This window comes from Chiloscyllium plagiosum, unplaced genomic scaffold (assembly GCF_037043375.1).
Source record: "Chiloscyllium plagiosum isolate Xiang-an unplaced genomic scaffold, Cpla_swu_hap1 HiC_scaffold_1, whole genome shotgun sequence".
Classification (NCBI taxonomy): Eukaryota; Metazoa; Chordata; class Chondrichthyes; order Orectolobiformes; family Hemiscylliidae; genus Chiloscyllium; species Chiloscyllium plagiosum.
In genome coordinates this window covers 142,734,166-142,753,774 of record NW_028270139.1, presented here as the reverse complement: position 1 = coordinate 142,753,774, position 19,609 = coordinate 142,734,166, and the positions used below count along the sequence as shown (strand labels likewise).

At 43.1% G+C, this 19,609-nt stretch overlaps 1 protein-coding gene across 1 annotated transcript; it reads right to left on the bottom strand.

Annotated features, from left to right (window-relative positions):
* Positions 1–11,940: 11,940 nt before the first annotated feature.
* LOC122561995 (olfactory receptor class A-like protein 1) lies at positions 11,941–12,912 on the bottom strand. The gene has a single exon (XM_043714773.2). The coding sequence runs from the start codon at positions 12,910–12,912 to the stop codon at positions 11,941–11,943; it is 972 nt and encodes a 323-aa protein (XP_043570708.2).
* Positions 12,913–19,609: the final 6,697 nt, after the last annotated feature.

Here is a 19,609-nt window from a genome sequence, read left to right as displayed (position 1 = left end):
ACTTAGCAGTTCAAACCTGAATGCCGTCCAAGTCTTGTTGCATTTGGACCATGACTGCCTTAGTAGCTGGCCAATTGCAAATAATATGTAACATTATGCAGTCATCAGCAAACATCCACACTTGTGACCTCACGATGAGGGAAGGTCATTTTAGGAGCAGCAGAAGACAGTTGAACTACTCTGAGGAAATGCTGAGATGATGTCTAAAGACTGAGATGAATGACAATCACAACCATCTTCCTTTACGCCAGCAGAGTTTTCACTCTCGATTTCCATTGGCTCCAGCTCTTTGATGTCAGACTGCTTATCTCATGCTGCCTTGGTCCAGAAAAGATTTACAAGGATGTTGCAGGGTTGGAGGATTTCAGCTTTAGGGAAAGGCTGAACAGGCTGGGGCTGTTTTCCCTGGAGCGTCGGAGGCTGAGGGGTGACCTTATAGAGATTTACAAAATTCTGAGGGGCATGGATAGGGTAAATAGGCAAAGTCTTTTCCCTGGGGTTGGGAAGTCCAGAACTAGAGGGCATAGGTTTAGGGTGAGAGGGGAAAGATATAAAAGAGTCCTTTGGTGCAACCTTTTCATGCAGAGGCTGGTGTGTGTATGGAATGGGCTGCCAGAGAAAGTGGTGGAGGCTGATACAATTGCAACATTTAAGAGGCATTTGAATGGGTATATGAATAGGAAGGGTTTGGAGGGATATGGACCGGGTGCTGGCAGTTGGGACTAGATTGGGTTAGGATCTGGTCGGCATGGATGGATTGAACCAAAGGATCTGTTTCTGTGCTGTACATCTCTATGACTCTAAGACTCTATGTCAACTTTGCTAACCAAAGCTGTAATGAGGCAGAACTCAATGGGCCTGGTGGAAGTATGTTGTAATGTGTCACATGGGCTAGATAGTGTTTGAAAATTTATGTTATGACAAGTTCTGAAAGGTCAGTATGTACACTTAAAAAATGATCGGCGTTCATGCATGACTACGGTAACTTCTAAACTTACAGGAGGTTCCACTGGTTAATTGTCATGTACCGTCTAATGATTAATGGATTAATAAACCTCAAACACATGTGCAGTCCTGATGAGGTGGCTCAACACAGAAAGTAGCTAAGCATTCGAAAGTGTAAGTAAACTATATATAATTCCAGGCAGGTAAATGGGATTAATTTAGAATTGCATCATAGTCAGCAAAGACATAGTGGGCTAAAGGACCTGTTCCTGTGCTGCATGGTCCTATGTTCCATATTCTCAAATGTTGTAAGATTGGCAATAGCTTAAATCAGAACTTACGCTGCACAGAAAACTATAACAGTAAAACAGAATGAGGCACAAGGACCTAAACAGAGAAGTGGCTTTAAAAAGTGGGAATTACGCACCAGCAGTACATGAGATACACAAATTAGGTCCCGTTAGTAATCCTTTTCCTGAATGAATGATTAGGAGATATTGGGTTGCCCAAGAGTCATCAAACAAATATATTCCTTTTTTAAAAGCACAACAATTAAAAATTAGGTCATAAAACAATGGAATAAAATATAACATAACTTCAATAATATCAGTGACAGTGTCCGTCAAACATCCAGTCCTTCAGGTGCCCATTGCCTTAAATGTACCGAGAGACACAAAGTTCTCCTTCTCTGGGCCACTGAGCTTGGATGAGACTGCAGGACAGACCTCCGTGACTACCTGGTCAGGTCCATGCCCCCCTACGACCCACCCTCCCATCCTGGCACTTTCCCCTGCCACCGCAGGAACTGTAAAACCTGTGCCGACACCTCCTCCCTCACCTCCATCCAAGGCCCTAAAGGAGCCTTCCACATCCATCAAAGTTTTACCTGCACATCCACTAATATCATCTATTGTATCCGTTGCTCCCGATGTGGTCTCCTCTACATTGGGGAGACTGGGCGCCTCCTAGCAGAGCGCTTTAGGGAACATCTCCGAGACACCCGCACCAATCAACCAAATCGCCCCGTGGCTCAACATTTCAACTCCCCCTCCCACTCTGCCGAGGATATGGAGGTGCTGGGCCTCCTCCACCGCCGCTCCCTCACCACCAGACGCCTGGAGGAAGAACGCCTCATCTTCCGCCTCGGAACACTTCAACCCCAGGGCATCAATGTGGATTTCAACAGTTTCCTCATTTCCCCTTCCCCCACCTCATCCTAGTTTCTAACCTCCAGCAACTCGATCCCCTGACTTGTCCGGACTTGTCCGACCTGCCCAGCTCCTTTTCCACCTATCCACTCCACCCTCTCCTCCCTGACCTATCACCTTCATCTCCTTCCCCACTGACCTATTGTACTCTATGCTACTCTCTCCCCACCCCCACCCTCCTCTAGCTTATCTCTCCACGCTTCAGGCTCTCTGCCTTTATTCCTGATGAAGGGCTTTTGCCCGAAACGTCGATTTTGCCTGTCCTCGGATGCTGCCTGAATTGCTGTGCTCTTCCAGCACCACTGATCCAGAGGCAGGCAGCTGCAGAGATCACCCACTATAGGAGGCATCCAAGTTGAACCTATAGGTAACCATTTTGGTTAGAGTCATGATAACATGCAATTCAGAATAATCTGCATAGATACAATTTAATGAAAAAAAGATATTGAGACTGAGATCAACATTATTAATGATGAAAGCAGCTTTTGGCTAAGGTAAATGCCATTTAATATTTATTCTGTACAGCACCTGTAACCTTTTCCAATTTTATTCTTGAAATATGAGCACCACTGTAAGGCCAGTAATTATTGCTCAACCACAAATGAATAGATAATAATCCTTCTTGAATGGTTGTGGTCTTTGTAGCGTAGTTACTTCCATGATGCTTTTGAATCAGAAGTTCCATTATTTTGATAAGCAACAAAGAAGGAACAGCAGTACATTTTCACATCAGAATGGTGTGCATGCTTTGAAGAGGAAATTGAAAATGACAGTGTTGTGTCCACCTGCTGTGCATCTGCCACCCTTGGTGGTCTTGATGGTGGAGGATGCATGATTAGGAAGTGCTGAGAAGTCTTGGTGAATTGCTGCAGAGCATCTAATAGATGGTGTACCCTCCACCTTTGGTACTCTAGTGGTGGAAGTATTAAATGTTTCAACAGGTACCTAGGATGGTGAGCAAGCAGAATATCTTGTCCCTGATAGTGTCAAGATTCCAAACAGGCAGAGAATATTTCTGGTGCCTGTCACATATGCATTAGAGGGAATTTTGATGAGTCAAGCAGTGAACCAGTCATTGTCAAATGCTCAGTCTCTGACCTACTATAGTGGCTATCGCACTTTTCTCATTGGCCAACTTAAGATTCTGGTCAGTAGGGGCCAGAGAGTGCAAGTCAAGGATTCAGTAATGGAAATACAATTGAATGTGAAACTAGTGTATTGGTTCCACGTTATTGGGGATCCTCATTGCTTATTGCAAATGCTATGTGAACTACACAAAGAATTTGGTTTTGCAGTGTGCAACAAACACAAGTTATTTACTTTCTATTTGTTTCTGTGTTAGACATTCCAATCAACCAAATCTTGAAAGAGTTTAACTCCTTCTGCAGAGAATTTGGAATCAATAATAACAACAGCAATAGCTGAATTTCTCTTCATCCAATCAACAATCATTAATGATCACTGTAGAATCTGACCAAGCAAGTATAAGTTAGAATAGTGAATTCACTGTTCAGCCAGGTACAGTATACAAATGGGTCAAGGATTATTTGATTTTGTGGTACCGCCCTATTTTTCAGGTGAGCTTCATACTTTTAATACAGTAACCTCATAAGAATTCTATATATTTTACTGATGCATCCCATAACAAGCTATCCTTACTGCACGACTTACAAAGGGGCAGGCCATTTCCAATCACAATCTCTTGATTCACGCATTTCAATGCATATGTCACTAAGCACTGGTAGCCTCACCATTATTTCTAATGCGAATTCCACCTCTTGGTTATGCTCAGTGAAGGGATAAAAAGCTAATTACAGGGTTTTAAAATACATATAGCCATTGGTTTTAATTTAAAACGAAGGGAAGTTCAAGAATCAGAGTCCAGAGCACAATCAAATCTCAGAAGAGTGATAGCAACCAAGACCCAGGTATAGTTATATGATACCAAGTCAGTAAGAGTTTGAAAGCAAGTATTAGAGAAAGGAAAAACTGAGGATGTAACAAAACTTGACTTCTTTGGGGTTCTAGGAAAGAAGCATTTAGAGTAAGCAATCCTGTTGGAAATAAAATTAAGGAAAACAACAGAACAGATTGTGGAGTAATGGCATACACATTAACAATGTATTCTCAATTACTTTTACTGATTAGGAGGCAATCTTATATATCTTATATTATTTACTTGAACTGCAAAGAAAATATAATTGTACTGTAGCAGTGTGAGCATGATTGCAGTGGGATTCAATTCCACAAGGAAGAATGCAATTTGGACTATTCAGTTGCAAATCAAATTCGCAGGTACAGAGGGCCCCAGCTATGCCTGTCTCTTTGTTGGCTACTTGGACAGTTGATCTTCTGTAATTACACCGGCACCACTCCCCACCTCTTCCTCCGCTACATTGATGACTGCATTGGCGCCACCTCGTGCTCCCGCGAGGAGGTTGAGCAATTCATCAACTTCACCAACACTTCCACCCTGACCTTAAATTTACCTAGACCATCTCTGACACCTCCCTCCCCTTCCTGGACCTCTCCATCTCCATCAGTGACGACCGACTTGACACTGACATTTTTTACAAACCCACCGACTCCCACAGCTACCTGGATTACACCTCTTCCCACCCTATCTCTTGCAAAAATGCCATCCCGTATTCCCAATTCCTCCGCCTCCGCCGTATCTGCTCCCAGGAGGAGCAGTTCCACCATAGAACACATCAGATGGCCTCCTTCTTTAGAGACCGCAATTTCCCTTCCCACGTGGTTAAAGATGCCCTCCAACGCATCTCGTCCACATCCCGCACCTCCGCCCTCAGACCCAACCCCTCCAACCGCAACAAGGACAGAACGCCCCTGGTGCTCACCTTCCACCCTACCAACCTTCGCATAAACCAAATCATCCGCCGACATTTCCGCCACCTCCAAACAGACCCCACCACTAGGGATATATTTCCCTCCCCACCCCTCTCCGCCTTCCGCAAAGACCGTTCCCTCCGTGACTACCTGGTCAGGTCCACACCCCTCTACGACCCACCCTCCCATCCTGGCACTTTCCCCTGCCACCGCAGGAACTGTAAAACCTGTGCCCACACCTCCTCCCTCACCTCCATCCAAGGCCCTAAAGGAGCCTTCCACATCCATCAAAGTTTTACCTGCACATCCACTCATATCATTTATTGTATCCGTTGCTCCCGATGCGGTCTCCTCTACATTGGAGAGACTGGGCACCTCCTAGCAGAGCGCTTTAGGGAACATCTCCGAGACACCCGCACCAATCAACCAAATCGCCCCGTGGCTCAACATTTCAACTCCCCCTCCCACTCTGCCGAGGACATGGAGGTCCTGGGCCTCCTCCACCTGCCGCTCCCTCACCACCAGATGCATGGAAGAAGAACGCCTCATCTTCCGCCTCGGAACACTTCAACCCCAGGGCATCAATGTGGATTTCAACAGCTTCCTCATTTCCCCTTCCCCCACCTCATCCTAGTTTCTAACCTCCAGCAACACGATCCCCTTGACTTGTCCGGACTTGTCCGACCTGCCCAGCTCCTTTTCCACCTATCCACTCCACCCTCTCCTCCCTGACCTATCACCTTCATCTCCTCCCCCACTGACCTATTGTACTCTATGCTACTCTCTCCCCACCCCCACCCTCCTCTAGCCTATCTCTCCATGCTTCAGGCTCTCTGCCTTTATTCCTGATGAAGGCCTTTTACCCGAAACGTCGATTTCGAAGCTTTTTGGATGCTGCCTGAATTGCTGTCCTCTTCCAGCACCACTGATCCAGAAGCGAACTATGTCCATGTACAAACCACATTCCTGGAATTCAACTTCCACCAATGAATCTTTAACATTTTGTGTGTATCAATTTTCTGCATAGATATATAATATCCAGGAGCCCCAAGGAACCCATCAGTAAGGTTTAAAACTGATGCCACGTTGATATTAGATTTTTCACTGGTTTTAAATCAAAGGGAAAGTGAGGAGTGCAAATACTGGAGATCAGAGTCAAGATTGGAGTGGTGCTGGAAAAGCACAGCAGGTCAGGGAGCATCCGAGGAGCAGGAAAATCCACATTTCGGGCAAAAGCCCTTCCTGATGAAGGGCTTTTGCCCGAAACATTGATTTTCATGCTCCTCGGTTGCTGCCTGCCCTGCTGTGCTTTTCCAGCACCATTCTACTCTAGACTTAAATCAAAGGGAAGCAATCTAGAGAAGGTTTATGATACAGATATCCAGAATAAGCAGATTGCTTTATGAGGAAAGGCTGGGCAGGCTGCTCCTATATCCACTGGATTATAGAAAAGTCAGAGGTGACTCCATTGAAACATGAGGGAGCTTGAAAGGATGCTTCTTCTTGTGGGCAATCAAGAACCTGTTCACAGTTTAAAAATAAGGGGCTGTCCATTTAAAACAGAGAGTAGGAAACATTTCTTTCTCTTAGAGTATGGTAAGTCTTTGGAATGGATTGGGGATTGGCTGTCTGACAGAAGGCAGAGAGTTGGAATAAAAGATTCATTTTCGGAATGGCAGCTGGTGACAAATGGGGTCCCGCAGCGTTCAGTGTTGGGGCCGCAGCTGTTCACTTTCTATATTAATGACCTGGATGAAGGGACTGGGAGCATTCTGGCGAAGTTCACTGATGATACGAAGTTAGGTAGACAGGCAGGTAGCTCTGAGGAGGTGGGGAGGCTGCAGAAAGATTTAGACAGTTTAGGGAGAGTGGTCCAAGAAATGGCTGATGAAATGTGAGCAAATACAAGGTCTTGCACTTTGGAAAAAAGGACACAAGCAATGACTATTTTTTAAACAGTGAGCAAATTCATAAAGCTAAAGTAGAAAAGGACCTGGGAGTGCTAGTCCAGGATTCTCTAAAAGGTCGATTTGCAGGTTGAGTCTGTGATTAAGAAAGCAAATGTAATGTTGTCATTTATCTCAAGAGGGTTGGAATATAAAAGCAGCGACGTGCTATTGAGATTTTATAAAGCTCTGGTTAGGCCCCATTTAGAATACTGTGTCCAATTCTAGGCCCCACACCTCAAGAGGAACATTCTGGTACTGGAGCGCTTCCAGCGGAGATTCACACGGATGATCCCTGGAATGGTAGGCCTAATATATGATGGGGAGAAAGTGAGGTCTGCAGATGCTGGAGATCAGAGCTGGAAATGTGTTGCTGGAAAAGCGCAGCAGGTCAGGCAGCATCCAGGGAACAGGAGAATCGACGTTTCGGGCATAAGCCCTTCTTCAGGAATGGGGAAAGTTTGTCCAGCAGGCTAAGATAAAAGGTAGGGAGGAGGGACTTGGGGGAGGGGCGTCGGAAATGTGATAGGTGGAAAGAGGTCAAGGTGAGGGTGATAGGTCAGACTGGGGTGGGGGCGGAGAGGTCGGGAAGAAGATCTCAGGTTAGGAAGGCGGTGCTGAATTTGATGGATTTGACTGAGACAGGGTGGGGGGAGGGGAAATGAGGAAACTGGTGAAATCCGAGTTCATCCCTTGTGGTTGAAGGGTTCCTAGCCGGAAGATGAGGCGTTCTTCCTCCAACCGTCGTTTTGTTGTGGTCTGATGAACAGTTGAGGATCCTGGGATTACATTCATTGGAGATTGGAAAGTTGAGGAGAGATCTAATAGAAACTTACAAGATAATGCATGGCTTAGAAAGGGTGGACGCTGGGAAGTTGTTTCCGTTAGGCAGGCAAAGTAGGACCTGTGGGCACAGCCTTAAAATCAGAGGGGGTCAATTTAGAACGGAAATGAGGAGACATTTCTTCAGCTAGAGAGTGGTGAGCCTGTGGAATTCATTGCTGCGAGCTCAGTGGAGGCCGGGACATTGGATGTCTTCAAGGCAGAGATTGATAAATTCTTGATCTTGCAAGGAATTAAGGGCTACGGGGAGAGTGCGGGTAAGTGGAATTGAGACACCCATCAGCCATGAGTAAATGACGGAATAGACTCAATGGGCCGAATGGCCTTGCTTCCACTCCTATGTCTTATGGTCTTATGGAATTCCGTTCCTCAAAAGGCAGTTGATGTAGAACCTTTACATATTTTTAAGGGAGAGGTAGATTGATGATTTCCAAGGGGATATGCAGAGTAGTGATTGTAATGAGGGCCAGGTGGTTCTCATTGACTATGTGATCCTTGATTAGGGGTTGGTAACTTGGGTCAATCAGGGAGTCCTGGCTAACAGATATAAACAGGGGATTCAGAGACTCTCCTCATTCTAGGAATTGGCTCTGAGCTGGTTGGTCAAAGCCCATGTACTGTGTACATACAAATAAAGAGTGACTTGGTGATGGGATACTGGCCTCCTTGGAGTTATTTCGTGCAGGAATGTAGAGTTGAAGTTAAAATCAGAACAGTCATAATCTTATTGAGAGGTGGAGCAGACTTAAAGGATCAATTGGCACTTATTGTATGTGCATAATTTGATTTTTTTAATTTAAGTTGAAACTTTATTGCTGGAACAGCACAGCAGGTCAGGCAGCATCCAGGGAACAGGAGATTCGACGTTTCGGGCACAGGCCCTTCCTCAGGAATCCCTGGATGCTGCCTGACCTGCTGTGCTGTTCCAGCAATAAAGTTTCAACTTTGATCTCCAGCATCTGCAGACCTCACTTTCTCCTTTTTTAATTTAAGACTAACTTTTCAAGTTCTAAAAGAGAGTTGGGAATTAGGAAATCTCACATTGTTACTGGCCTGGACTTCTAAATGAGAATTCCTGACAGAGATCTCAAGTTGGAGAATGAGTCTTATGCTCCATACTTCAACCTCCAATTTTACAGTTGATCTACTCCAAGACAATAACTTTGCAGCAGCATAAATGTGACAATATAATAGCATCCTTAATATAATAAAAGTTATTTTCTAATTTGCACTTCTTTCATTAAGAAATTAACTTCTTCCTTTATTCAAATGGATTCAAGCCTTACATAGAATTTAAAATTGCAGTGAACTGGTCTCTAAACTAGCCCACTCTAAATAACAAACTGTTCAAGAAAAATGAGGTTGATAAGCCTGACAGGAAGAAGCCAGTCACCGGCTGAAAATTTTTGGAGTCAATAAACTGAGACAAAGTTAATTGGCATTTGAAATAGTTTTATTTTATTTGTTCATTGCATAGGAGCATTGCTGACTAGGCCAGCAGTTATTTCCCATCTTTGATTGCCATGGAAACATAGAAAGTAGGAGTGGGAGTAAGCCACTTTGCCCTTTGAGCCTGCTCCAGCATTCAACATGATCATGGTTGATAATCCAACTCAATATCTGGATTAGTGTTGCTGGAAGAGCACAGCAGTTCAGGCAGCATCCAAGGAGCTTCAAAATCAATGTTTCGGGCAAAAGCCCTTCATCAGGAATCCAACTCAATACCCTGTTCCTGCTTTCTCCCCATACCCTTTTATCCCTTTAGCCCTAAGAACTATATTTAACTATGATAATATGGTAGTGAGTTACCTTCTTCAACTGTGTGATGTAGGTTCTCCCAAAGTGTTGTTAGTACGGGAACTCCAAGGTTTTGACCTCGCAACAGTGAAGGAGTGGTGATATAGTTCCAGTCAGGTTAGTACATGCCTTGGAGGGGAATGAAGAGATGGTCGTATTCTACATGCTGCCTTTGTTTAGCTTGCTAATAGATGCCAAGGTTTTGGAAGGAGTTGCCAGTGTGCCAATGACGAAGGGAACAAATGTTTAGGGCACAAGGGGTGTTGAGCTCTTTAAATGATGCTGAAGTGCACTCATCCAGGTAAATGGAGAATATTCTATCGTACTTCACTAATGAAAGTCAGCATGGACTAGTTTGTCTAATGTTAGACTAATTTAATTGAGTTCTTCAATGAAGTAACATAGGAGGTTCATGAATGTAACAAGATTGATGTACTGTGAAATTCCTTTTGAAAGTCAATATTCAAAGTGTCATTTAATTGCCTTGTTCACAAAATTAAAGCCCATGGGATTAAAAGGGAAATGGTAGCATGATCACAAAATTGGCACGGAAAGCAGAGAGTAGCACAGGATAATTGTTGTTCAGACTGAAGGGAATAGACAATGGCATCCAGGGGTGAGGAACTTGGAACATTTTTGATCTTCATATAAAGAAATGATAGGATTTGGATATGGAGGATGTTACTTCAAAGTATGCAAATGACATGTAGCAAGCAATGAGGAGGTTAGTAACTGCCTTAAAATGTTATCAACAGTTAAAATGATCAGACAGTGGTGCATGAACTATGAAGTGATACATCTTAGTAGGAAGAATGAGAAATATACTATGAGCTAAATGGTAAAATTCTAAAGGCCACTCAGAGGGTGGTGAATCTTTGGAATTACAGAATACTGTGCATACTCAGTTGTTGAGCCTGTTTGAAACTGAGACCAACAAATTTTTACTTATAAAATATATCAAATGGTACAGGGGGCATGCAGGAACTGCAGATCAATCAGGATTTCATTGAATAGCAGAGCAGGCTTGAAGGGCTGAATGGCCTACTTCTAGATCTACTTCTTAGGTTCTTAAAGAACCCTAGAGATGTTTGAACATAGATTTTTCAAGATGACAGAGCAAGTTGAGAAAACCGTTTAAAAATAAAGGGAATGTTTGGCGTTATTTTTTAAAAATAGCATATGAAATTAAAATAACAAAACTGAACAGATCCTTGATCAAACACTGGCTGGGCCTTATCATGGCAGCAGCATCCATCCATCTGTATAAGAGATGGACATGCAGCAAGTATTTTGGGGGTAGGACAGATTCATATGGCACACTTTGGTTGATGGTGTACAATTTAGAATGTAATGTATATTAAACATTAGTGAGGTCAGAGAGGAGATTTATGAGAATGATATTGTGGTTGAGGAATTCAGTCATGTCGGGAGATTGAAAGAGCTGGGGTTTTCCTTTCTCGAGCAGAGAAGCTTAACAGAAGATTTGATAGAGGCATTCAAAATCATGAAGTGTTTTCATCAAGTAAATTAGGAAAAACTGCTCCCAAAGGCAGAAATATTAGGAACCAGAAGACACAGGTGTAAGATGAAAACACCAGAGTGACAGGAACATATAAAATTGTAATGGAGCACTTCGGACTACACACAAGAAGGATGTTCCTCCTGACTGGGGAGACTAGAGACAAATGGCACAGTCTCAGGACACAGGGTCAGTCATTTAGTGTTAAGGTGTAGAAACATTTCATCATTCAGAGCATGGCCAAGAAAGCTGTGGAGGATGGGTCACTGAGTATTTTCAGGGAAGATATTGTTAACTTTTTAGATATTAAAGGCATGAAGGGATATGGAGAGAATGTGGGGTTGAATAGAGGATCAGCCATGATCATTTTGAACAGTGGATCAGGCTCAATGAAGTAAATGGCCTACTCCTGCACTTAGATTGTATGAACCATTGCTTTCCAAGGAGCCATCTGTGATCCAGAAGACAGTACCTGAAGGAAGCCAATCCAATTGCAACATTTCGAAGACTATTGGATAAATACTTGGAAGGATTCTTAATCTTCCTCCAGAAGTGCGGGGGAAGAGCACAGGACTGAGATTTATTAAAAAGCTTGACAACAGTAGATGCTGGCATGGGTGGGAAGACCTCCCCGTGCTGTGTGGTTCTATACTCCTAGTATAATTCCCCACTGTAGTGCAGAATTACTGAATGGCGCTTTCCTGAATGGCAATTTCACACAGCTACCTTGTACACCCCTTTAGTCTCCATCCTTACCTACATTGTAGGCTGGGCACAGATTGTTAGCTCTCTGCATTGCCCGAGGTCTGAGTTCTCCCGCTACTTGCTAGATCAACTAGATTTCCACATCCTGGAAATGTGCTGCTTTCCTCTGTTTCAAACGCCTGCAGACCGGAATGAACACATCTTTGACATTCCTATGTCCAAAAACCAGGACATACGAACTGGCCGTGTAGTATAGAGAGGAAATCAAACTGGACATGTACTTCAAAGTCTGATTCTGCCCTTGATCGGGCATGACGTTTGCAATCAGCATAATCCAGACGATGTCATTCGAGATCCAACAAGTCACGTAGATGCAGAGGAGAGAGACCAGGATCCTAGTAGCCTGCAGGATGGTCTTGTTCCCGGGATTTAACCCTTGCCCTGCCACCCCCACTCTCCTCTGGTGCTTGCAGAGAAGCTGAATGATCAGACCGTTCAGCACCACCACCCAGACGATCGCTAGCAGGTCCAAGCTGACCGAGATGTAGGTGACGATGTCAGAAGCCGAGCTACTGGCCAGGCCATTGCAGCTGGCGCTGGGTAGGTACCAGACCGAGTGGTTCTGCTGGCCCTGCGACAAGTGGATGATTTTGTCCATGGTGTACGGGATGTAGAAAGTGAAGCTGGTGAGCCACAGGGCACTGATGGAAACATTGACGTACCTGTTTTGGTGGCTGAGGATGTAATTGACCAAAGCCCAGTTGGGTCGCTTGATCTTGATCAAATGCAGGAAACTGAGGTTGGAAACTGACCAGATGCTGATGCACCTCAGCGAGGAGTTCAGGTACACCAGGATGATGCAGCCTGTCTCCTGGAGCAACTCGACCCTGTAGCATGTCAGCATTCTGGGGATGCCTTGGTAGAAGCACAGTAACAAGTTGACGAATGTCTTGTTGACGATCACTCTGTCCAGCGGCGCGAAACGCTTCTGTTTCACAGCAACGCTGATAAACGCGAAAAGGACGATGATGTTTCCCATTGTACCCAACACGATTGTAACCACGAACACCAGCATGAAAGGGATCCCGTCTCCATCTACCATCGTTTTCTACCTCCCCTTGTCTCTGTCTCTATCTTTTTCTCTGTCTCTGCCTCTCTCTCTCTCTCTCCTTTCCGGGGGTGGGCGGAGGATGGTTGCAAAAGCGTATTTACGATTCACCAGGTACCAGCAGTTGACATGGTGATTTATATTCTGTGATAATGTGACGGAGGGGGTGAACTCTCTTGGTCACATTGCTATAGAAACCAGTGGAGGGTATCCCTCCAGAAGTGTGTGTGTGTGTGTGTGTGTGTGTTTTGTTATAAATGTCAACTCGAACAGGACAAAAAAAAATCGGCAGGTCAGACTGTATTTCCCTGGAGTGAAATAGAAATCATTTGAGAGAAGGTTTCAGATAAAGACTGTGCGCCTAGGAACTTCCATGTGCTGCCTGCGCTGCTTGAGGCCGCCATGCAACACTGACACAGAAACATAGAACTCAGCATCACAAGGAGATAATACAGCCTTTGGAAGGTGCATGGCTATTCAGATCATGGTTCATGCGGATACCTTCTCACATTCCCTTTCCTGTCTGCTACCCCTTACCCTGACTACCAAAAGAATTAAGGCAATGATCCAGCCTCTACTGTTGCTGATGGACAGATCTCCACTGACTAACAATGCTCTCAGATCTAAAACTCTGTCCTTTGAACTTATCACGACATCGTACCATATTAAGATTGCTGTTTGCTTGGGGCTCCTTTACAATGAGATAATTGATTAATCCTGTCTCATTACTCATTTTCAGCTCTAAAATAAGCTGTCTTCTGATCGTTTCTAGAACACGTTATGGAAAAGCAAATCAGAGCAGGACTTATACACTTAATGGTAAGGTCCCAAGGAGTGTCGCCGAACAAAGAGACCTTAGAGTGCAGGTTCATAGCTCCTTGAAAGTGAGTCGCAGGTAGATAGGATAGTGAAGAAGACGTTTGCTATGCTTTACTTTATTGGTCAGAGTATTGAGTACAGGAGTCGAGAGGTCATGTTGCAGCTGTACAGAACATTGGTTAGGCCACAGTTGGAATATTGTGTGCAATTCTGGTCTCCTTCCTTTCAGAAAGATGTTGTGAAACTTGAAAGGGTTCAAAAAAGATTTACAAGGATTTTGCCAGGGTTGGAGCATTTGAACTATAGGGAGAGGCTGAATAGGCTAGGGCTGTTTTCCCTGGAGTGTCAGAGTCTGAGGGGTGACCTTATAGGGGTTTATAAATCATGAAGGGCATGGATAGGATAAATAGACAAGGTCTTTTCTCTGGAGTGGAGGAGTCCAGAACTAGAGGGCATAGGTTTAGGGGAAAGATATAAAAGAGACCTAAGGGGCAACTTTTTCACGCAGAGGGTGGTACGTGTATGGAATGAGCTGCCAGAAGAAGTATGGAGGCTAGTACAATTGCAACATTTAAAAGGCATTTGGATGGGTATATGAATAGGAAGGGTTTGGAGGGATATGTGCCGGGTGCTGGGAGGTGGGATTAGATTGGGTTGTGATATCTGGTCAGCATGGATGGGTTGGACCAAAGGGTCTATTTCTGTGCTGTACATCTATATTACTCTATATTACTTTAAGAAATTGTTCCAAAGTTGCTCTACAAATTCACTTTTTAGACTACCTTTGCCAATTTGGTTCACCCAATCTGCATGCGGATTATCATCATCTACAATTATTGAGTGACCTTGTTTTAAATCGCACAATTACTTGTTCCTGTATACTCTGTCCTACAGTGTAACATCTATTACACTGTAGGCCTTGAACCTACACCCACATGTGCCTCTTACTTTTTCTATTTCTCATTTCTACCCAAATGATTCTATATCTCTTGTTTTCAAGCTAAGTTTATTTCACATTACTATATCACTGTCATTCTTAAGAGCTGCCCTACTAACTTTTTCTTGATTCCTATCATATCAAAATGTCATATATCTACCAATATTTACATTCCAGCCATAGTCACGTTGCTACCATATCTTTGAAATGGCTAGTAGGTTTTTTTCTATCTGTGCTGACAATTCATCCACTTGTCTTTGCTTATGGGTTTTTACAATTTTCACAATCTCGGGCCTTATCTGCTGGTGCAATCATCAGTTTGTAACTTTTTGTCCCTGCCTTGTAATTTGGCCCCTAGCTTCTCATACTTATACTAATCCTATCTATGTTATTAGTATCTATGTGGACCACAGTCACTGGATCTTGCCCCTCTCACGGCAAGTTCTTGTTCAGCCCTGAGTAGATCACCTGAATCCCAACACCAGGCAGGCAACATGGTCTGTGCAGGGAACTGAGTCCATCTTGCTGACTGTACTATTTTCTACTACTGTTAAATTCCAGCTAATGCTGACACCAGACAAGTGAGATCTCATAATGAAATCTGTCTTGATAGATAATATGTTTAATTTTTGCAGTGGGCTAACATGGCAGTTAATCACTGACACAGTCACACAAATCTGCAAATGTTCTTTAACAATAGCAAGTAAGTGTGTCATGCAAAGGATAAATAAAAGCTATATATCTAAAAAGTCAGAAAGATCTTAAAGTAAACAGCAAAGTTTCAACCTGATTCCCAACATCACAGATACTGAATTCCAAAGAAATGTCACTCCTATGACAACTCGTCAGGTTTTTCCTTAACTGATTGTTCCTTGAACTGTGAAGACAATTTTATGATTCCTTTCTGAGTCTGTTGGCATGAACCTTTCACAATTCTGATGACCTAAACTTCTTCAGTTCTAACAATTTGAATATTTTTCTCCAACTCAATGGGCTTGGAAACTCCACAAATCTAAAAACACCTCAGCTGGTGAAGAAACTGGTTCCCCTGAACTAAAACTGGGTTCTCCTGACAGGGGAACTGTTTCTCTCTTCTGAACTGAACTCTTAGTTCTTCTGAATTGAGACCATGAACCTTCAATTCTGAAGTCAAAACAAAACCTTGTACTATGGTAAAATCAGCAATATAATCATGCTACACTACAGGGTTCTCCCAGGCAACTGAATGCAGTCACGTGCTTTCTTGGAACTGAGTTTACCTGTGTGGAGTCAACTTCGCATGTCAAAGAACCAGTACAATTTAGAATCCACTGTGTTACTTTTATTGGTTAATGAATTGAGACATTGAAGCAGTTTTAAGATAAAGCTTAAAGCAAGCTGCTACACATGGCTAGATTATACTGTACTATTTAACTTGAGCATTTACAAGGGGATTATACTGTACTATTTAACTTGAGCATTGTTCATGTTGGATATTCCCTGCAGAGAACAATTGATCAGATTCAAATAGTAACAAATGTTGTTGATAGTAAATCTGTCTAAACTATTGTTCCTTAGATTACCATGCTATCTTCTCAGGGCTGTGGATTTTTACATTCTTTTTCCAGGGTCTAGAAGGTTTCAAGCTGTTGATGTCACTGCTTGATCATTGCCCCATGATTTTGTTCAGTTAATGATGTTCCACTTATCTGGTTCCCTTTTCCATTGTCTTTTTGTTGACCATACTATCTTTTAGGTAAGCAATCATGAGCTGTCTTCCTTGAGATGTCTGTTTTCCAACTAATATACCTTTCCATAGTCCTTAGGTCACCATGTGTTCAGGCCAGTATGTCAACTTGATCATTTTTCCCATCAGGCTTCAGACACAGACTCTAGCTGTAGGATATACAGCTGCATGACCCCCATCCATCTGCCTCTATTTTGAAATGGAAATATATTATATATCATTCATCATACAAGCACAACGTCAACATCCCCTACTTGAATGGCTTTCTCTACTGTGTCATGTGCCATCGTCTGTTTGCTCATCCACACTTGCGTCTATATAAGCTATAGGAGCTCGAACCTATTGGCCAATTGCAAGACCAATGGCACTTCCGACTTCTCACTTCTTGATTCTCATACTGACTTCACTTACAATCACATCCTCCTGTTCCTGTGCTTGTCTTTCAGAGATTGATTCCACTGGTCAGAGAATTGTAAACACAGGGGCCCTGATCTCAGATAAGGGACCAATTATTTTGGACTGAGATGAGGAAAATTAATTCATTCAAAGGGTTGTGAATTTTTACAATGTTCTGTGAAGAGATTGTAGAAGCTCCATTGTTTAACACATTTAAGGCTGGGATAAACAGCCTTTTGGTCTTTAAAATATGGGGAGCCAACAGGGAAGGAGAGTCAAACTCCAAGGTCAGTCATGATCCAATTGAACGATAGAGCAAACTTCATGGGACCCTCACTCCTATTTCTTGCGATTTTGTGAAATTATCCCTTAACAACATCAGCAAAAAGGTTGGTTGGTTATTATTACATTATAGTGTGAGAACTCGATGTATATAAATTGGTTTCAATGAATACTGCAGTGCAACAAATACTACACTTTAAAAACCTTATGATGCTTTGGAACACCGTGAGGCCATTAAAGGTGCTATACAAATACTGATGTTCTATTCAAAAGGAATGGCACTGTAATTATATTTCTTGGGAATTCATCAGTGTAAATAAATTATTTTTCTTTTTCATGCCAGCTTATTATTTATGTACAATATTCCTAATGTTGCGCTGACTAAACAAATCTTTGAAAGAGGGAAAACAAAAAGCCTCTGTTAAACTCTGCTGAGAAAGATCCAGCTGTTGCAGGTCATTAATATTTCTTCCAACTCCAAGGTTTAACCTTTTTGTTTACTGTTCAATTTTTCAGTGATTTTTTTTGTAGTTACACCTGATGAATATCTACCTTTACAAAATAATTGGTTGGGAAAGGGACTGAGAGATTATGGCCATAAATCAAAGGTGTCATAGCTGATTAGGATTGGAAGCAATTCTAGAGTTTTGTTTGTTTGGGGAGGAGGAGAAATCGATACTATTCGAATAAATAATGTTCCCAACAGGTTATAAAAAAAGGTACCATTATTTACAGGTGACTGCAAGGTTCACTCACCAGAAATACTCAAAATCATATTTATTCACTGCAAGATGAGTTTATGGAATTGCAAAACTGAGCTTTTTTTAATTTATTGATGGAATGAAGGCATTGCTAGCTAGGCCAGCATTTATTGCTCATCCCTAATTGCCCAGAGGGCTTTTAAGAGTCAACCACATTGCTGTGGGTCTGGAGTCACAAGGAGACCAGACCAGGGAAGGATGACAGTTTCCTTCCCTAAAGGCCATTAGTGAACCAGATTAGTGAACAATCAACTCATGGTCATCATTAGACACTTCATTCCAGATTTTCTTTTAGACAGAACATAGAGCATAGAAAAGTACAGCACAGAACAGGCCCTTAGGCCCACGACATTGTGCCGAGACTTAATCCTAATGTAAAATATAGTAACTTAACCTACTCACGCCTCAACTCACTGCTATCCACGCACATGTCCAGCAGTCGCTTAAATGTCCCCAATGACTTCGCTTCCACCACCTCAACTGGCAATGCACTCCATGCATTCACAACTCTCTGTGTAAAGAATCTACCTCTGATTGTCTCCTTTAGACCTTCCTCCTAATATCTTCAAACTATGACTTCTTGTACCAGTCAACCCTGCCCTGGGGAAAAATCTCTGGCTATTGACTCTATCTATTCCTCTAATTATTTTGTACACCTTGATCAGGTCTCCTCTCTTCCTCCTTCTCTCCAGAGAGAAAAGTCCTTTCTTCATACGGCAAGCCCTCCCAGTCCAGGCAGCATCTTGGTAAACCTTCTTTGCACCCTCTCCAAAGCCTCCGTATCTTTCCTATAGTAGGGCAACCAGAACGGGACACAATATTCCAAGTGTGGTCTCACCAGGGACTTGTAGAGCTGTAGCAAAACCTCGCAGCTCTTAAACTCAATCCCCCGTGTTAATGAAAGCCAAAACACCATATGCTTTCTTTACAACCCTATCCACTTGGGTGACAACTTTGAGGGATCTATACACTTGCACACCCAGATCCCTCTGTTCCTCCACTCTGCCAAGAATCCTGTCTTAAATCCTATATTCAGCATTCGAGTTCTACCTTCCAAAATGCATCACTTTACATTTATCCAGGTTGAATTCCATCTGCCATTTCTCAGCCCAGCTCTGCATCCTGTCTATGTCATGCTGCAGCCTGCAGTCACCCTCTATACTATCGATGACACCTCCAACCTTTGTGTCATCTGCAAATTTACCAACCCACCCCTCAACCTCCTCATCCAAGTCATTTATAAAAACTACAACGAGCAGAGGCCTGCAGGACCCCACTCAACACTGTCCTCCAGGCAGAATATTTTCCATCTACAACCACTGTCTTCTGTCAGCCAGCCAATTCTGAATCCAGATAGCCAAATCTCCCTGTATCCCATACTTCCTGACTTTATGAATGAGCCTACCATGGGGAACCCTATAAAATGCCTTGCTGAAATCCATATACACCACATCCACTGCTCTACCGTCGTCAACCTGTCTTGACACCTCCTCAAAGAACTCAATAAGAGTTGTGAGGCATGACCTGTCCCTCACAAAACCATGCTGACTGCTTTTAATCACACTATGCTTTGCCAAATAGTCATAAATCCTATCCCACAGAATTATTTCCACACCTTTGCTGACCACAGACGTAAGACTGGCTGGTCTGCAATTGCCAGGGATTTCCCTATTACTCTTCTTGAAAAGTGGAACAACCAGGAGTGGTTAATCATCTCCTTCCAATCATCCGGTATGATTCCCGGAGGATTATTGAATTCAAATTCCATCA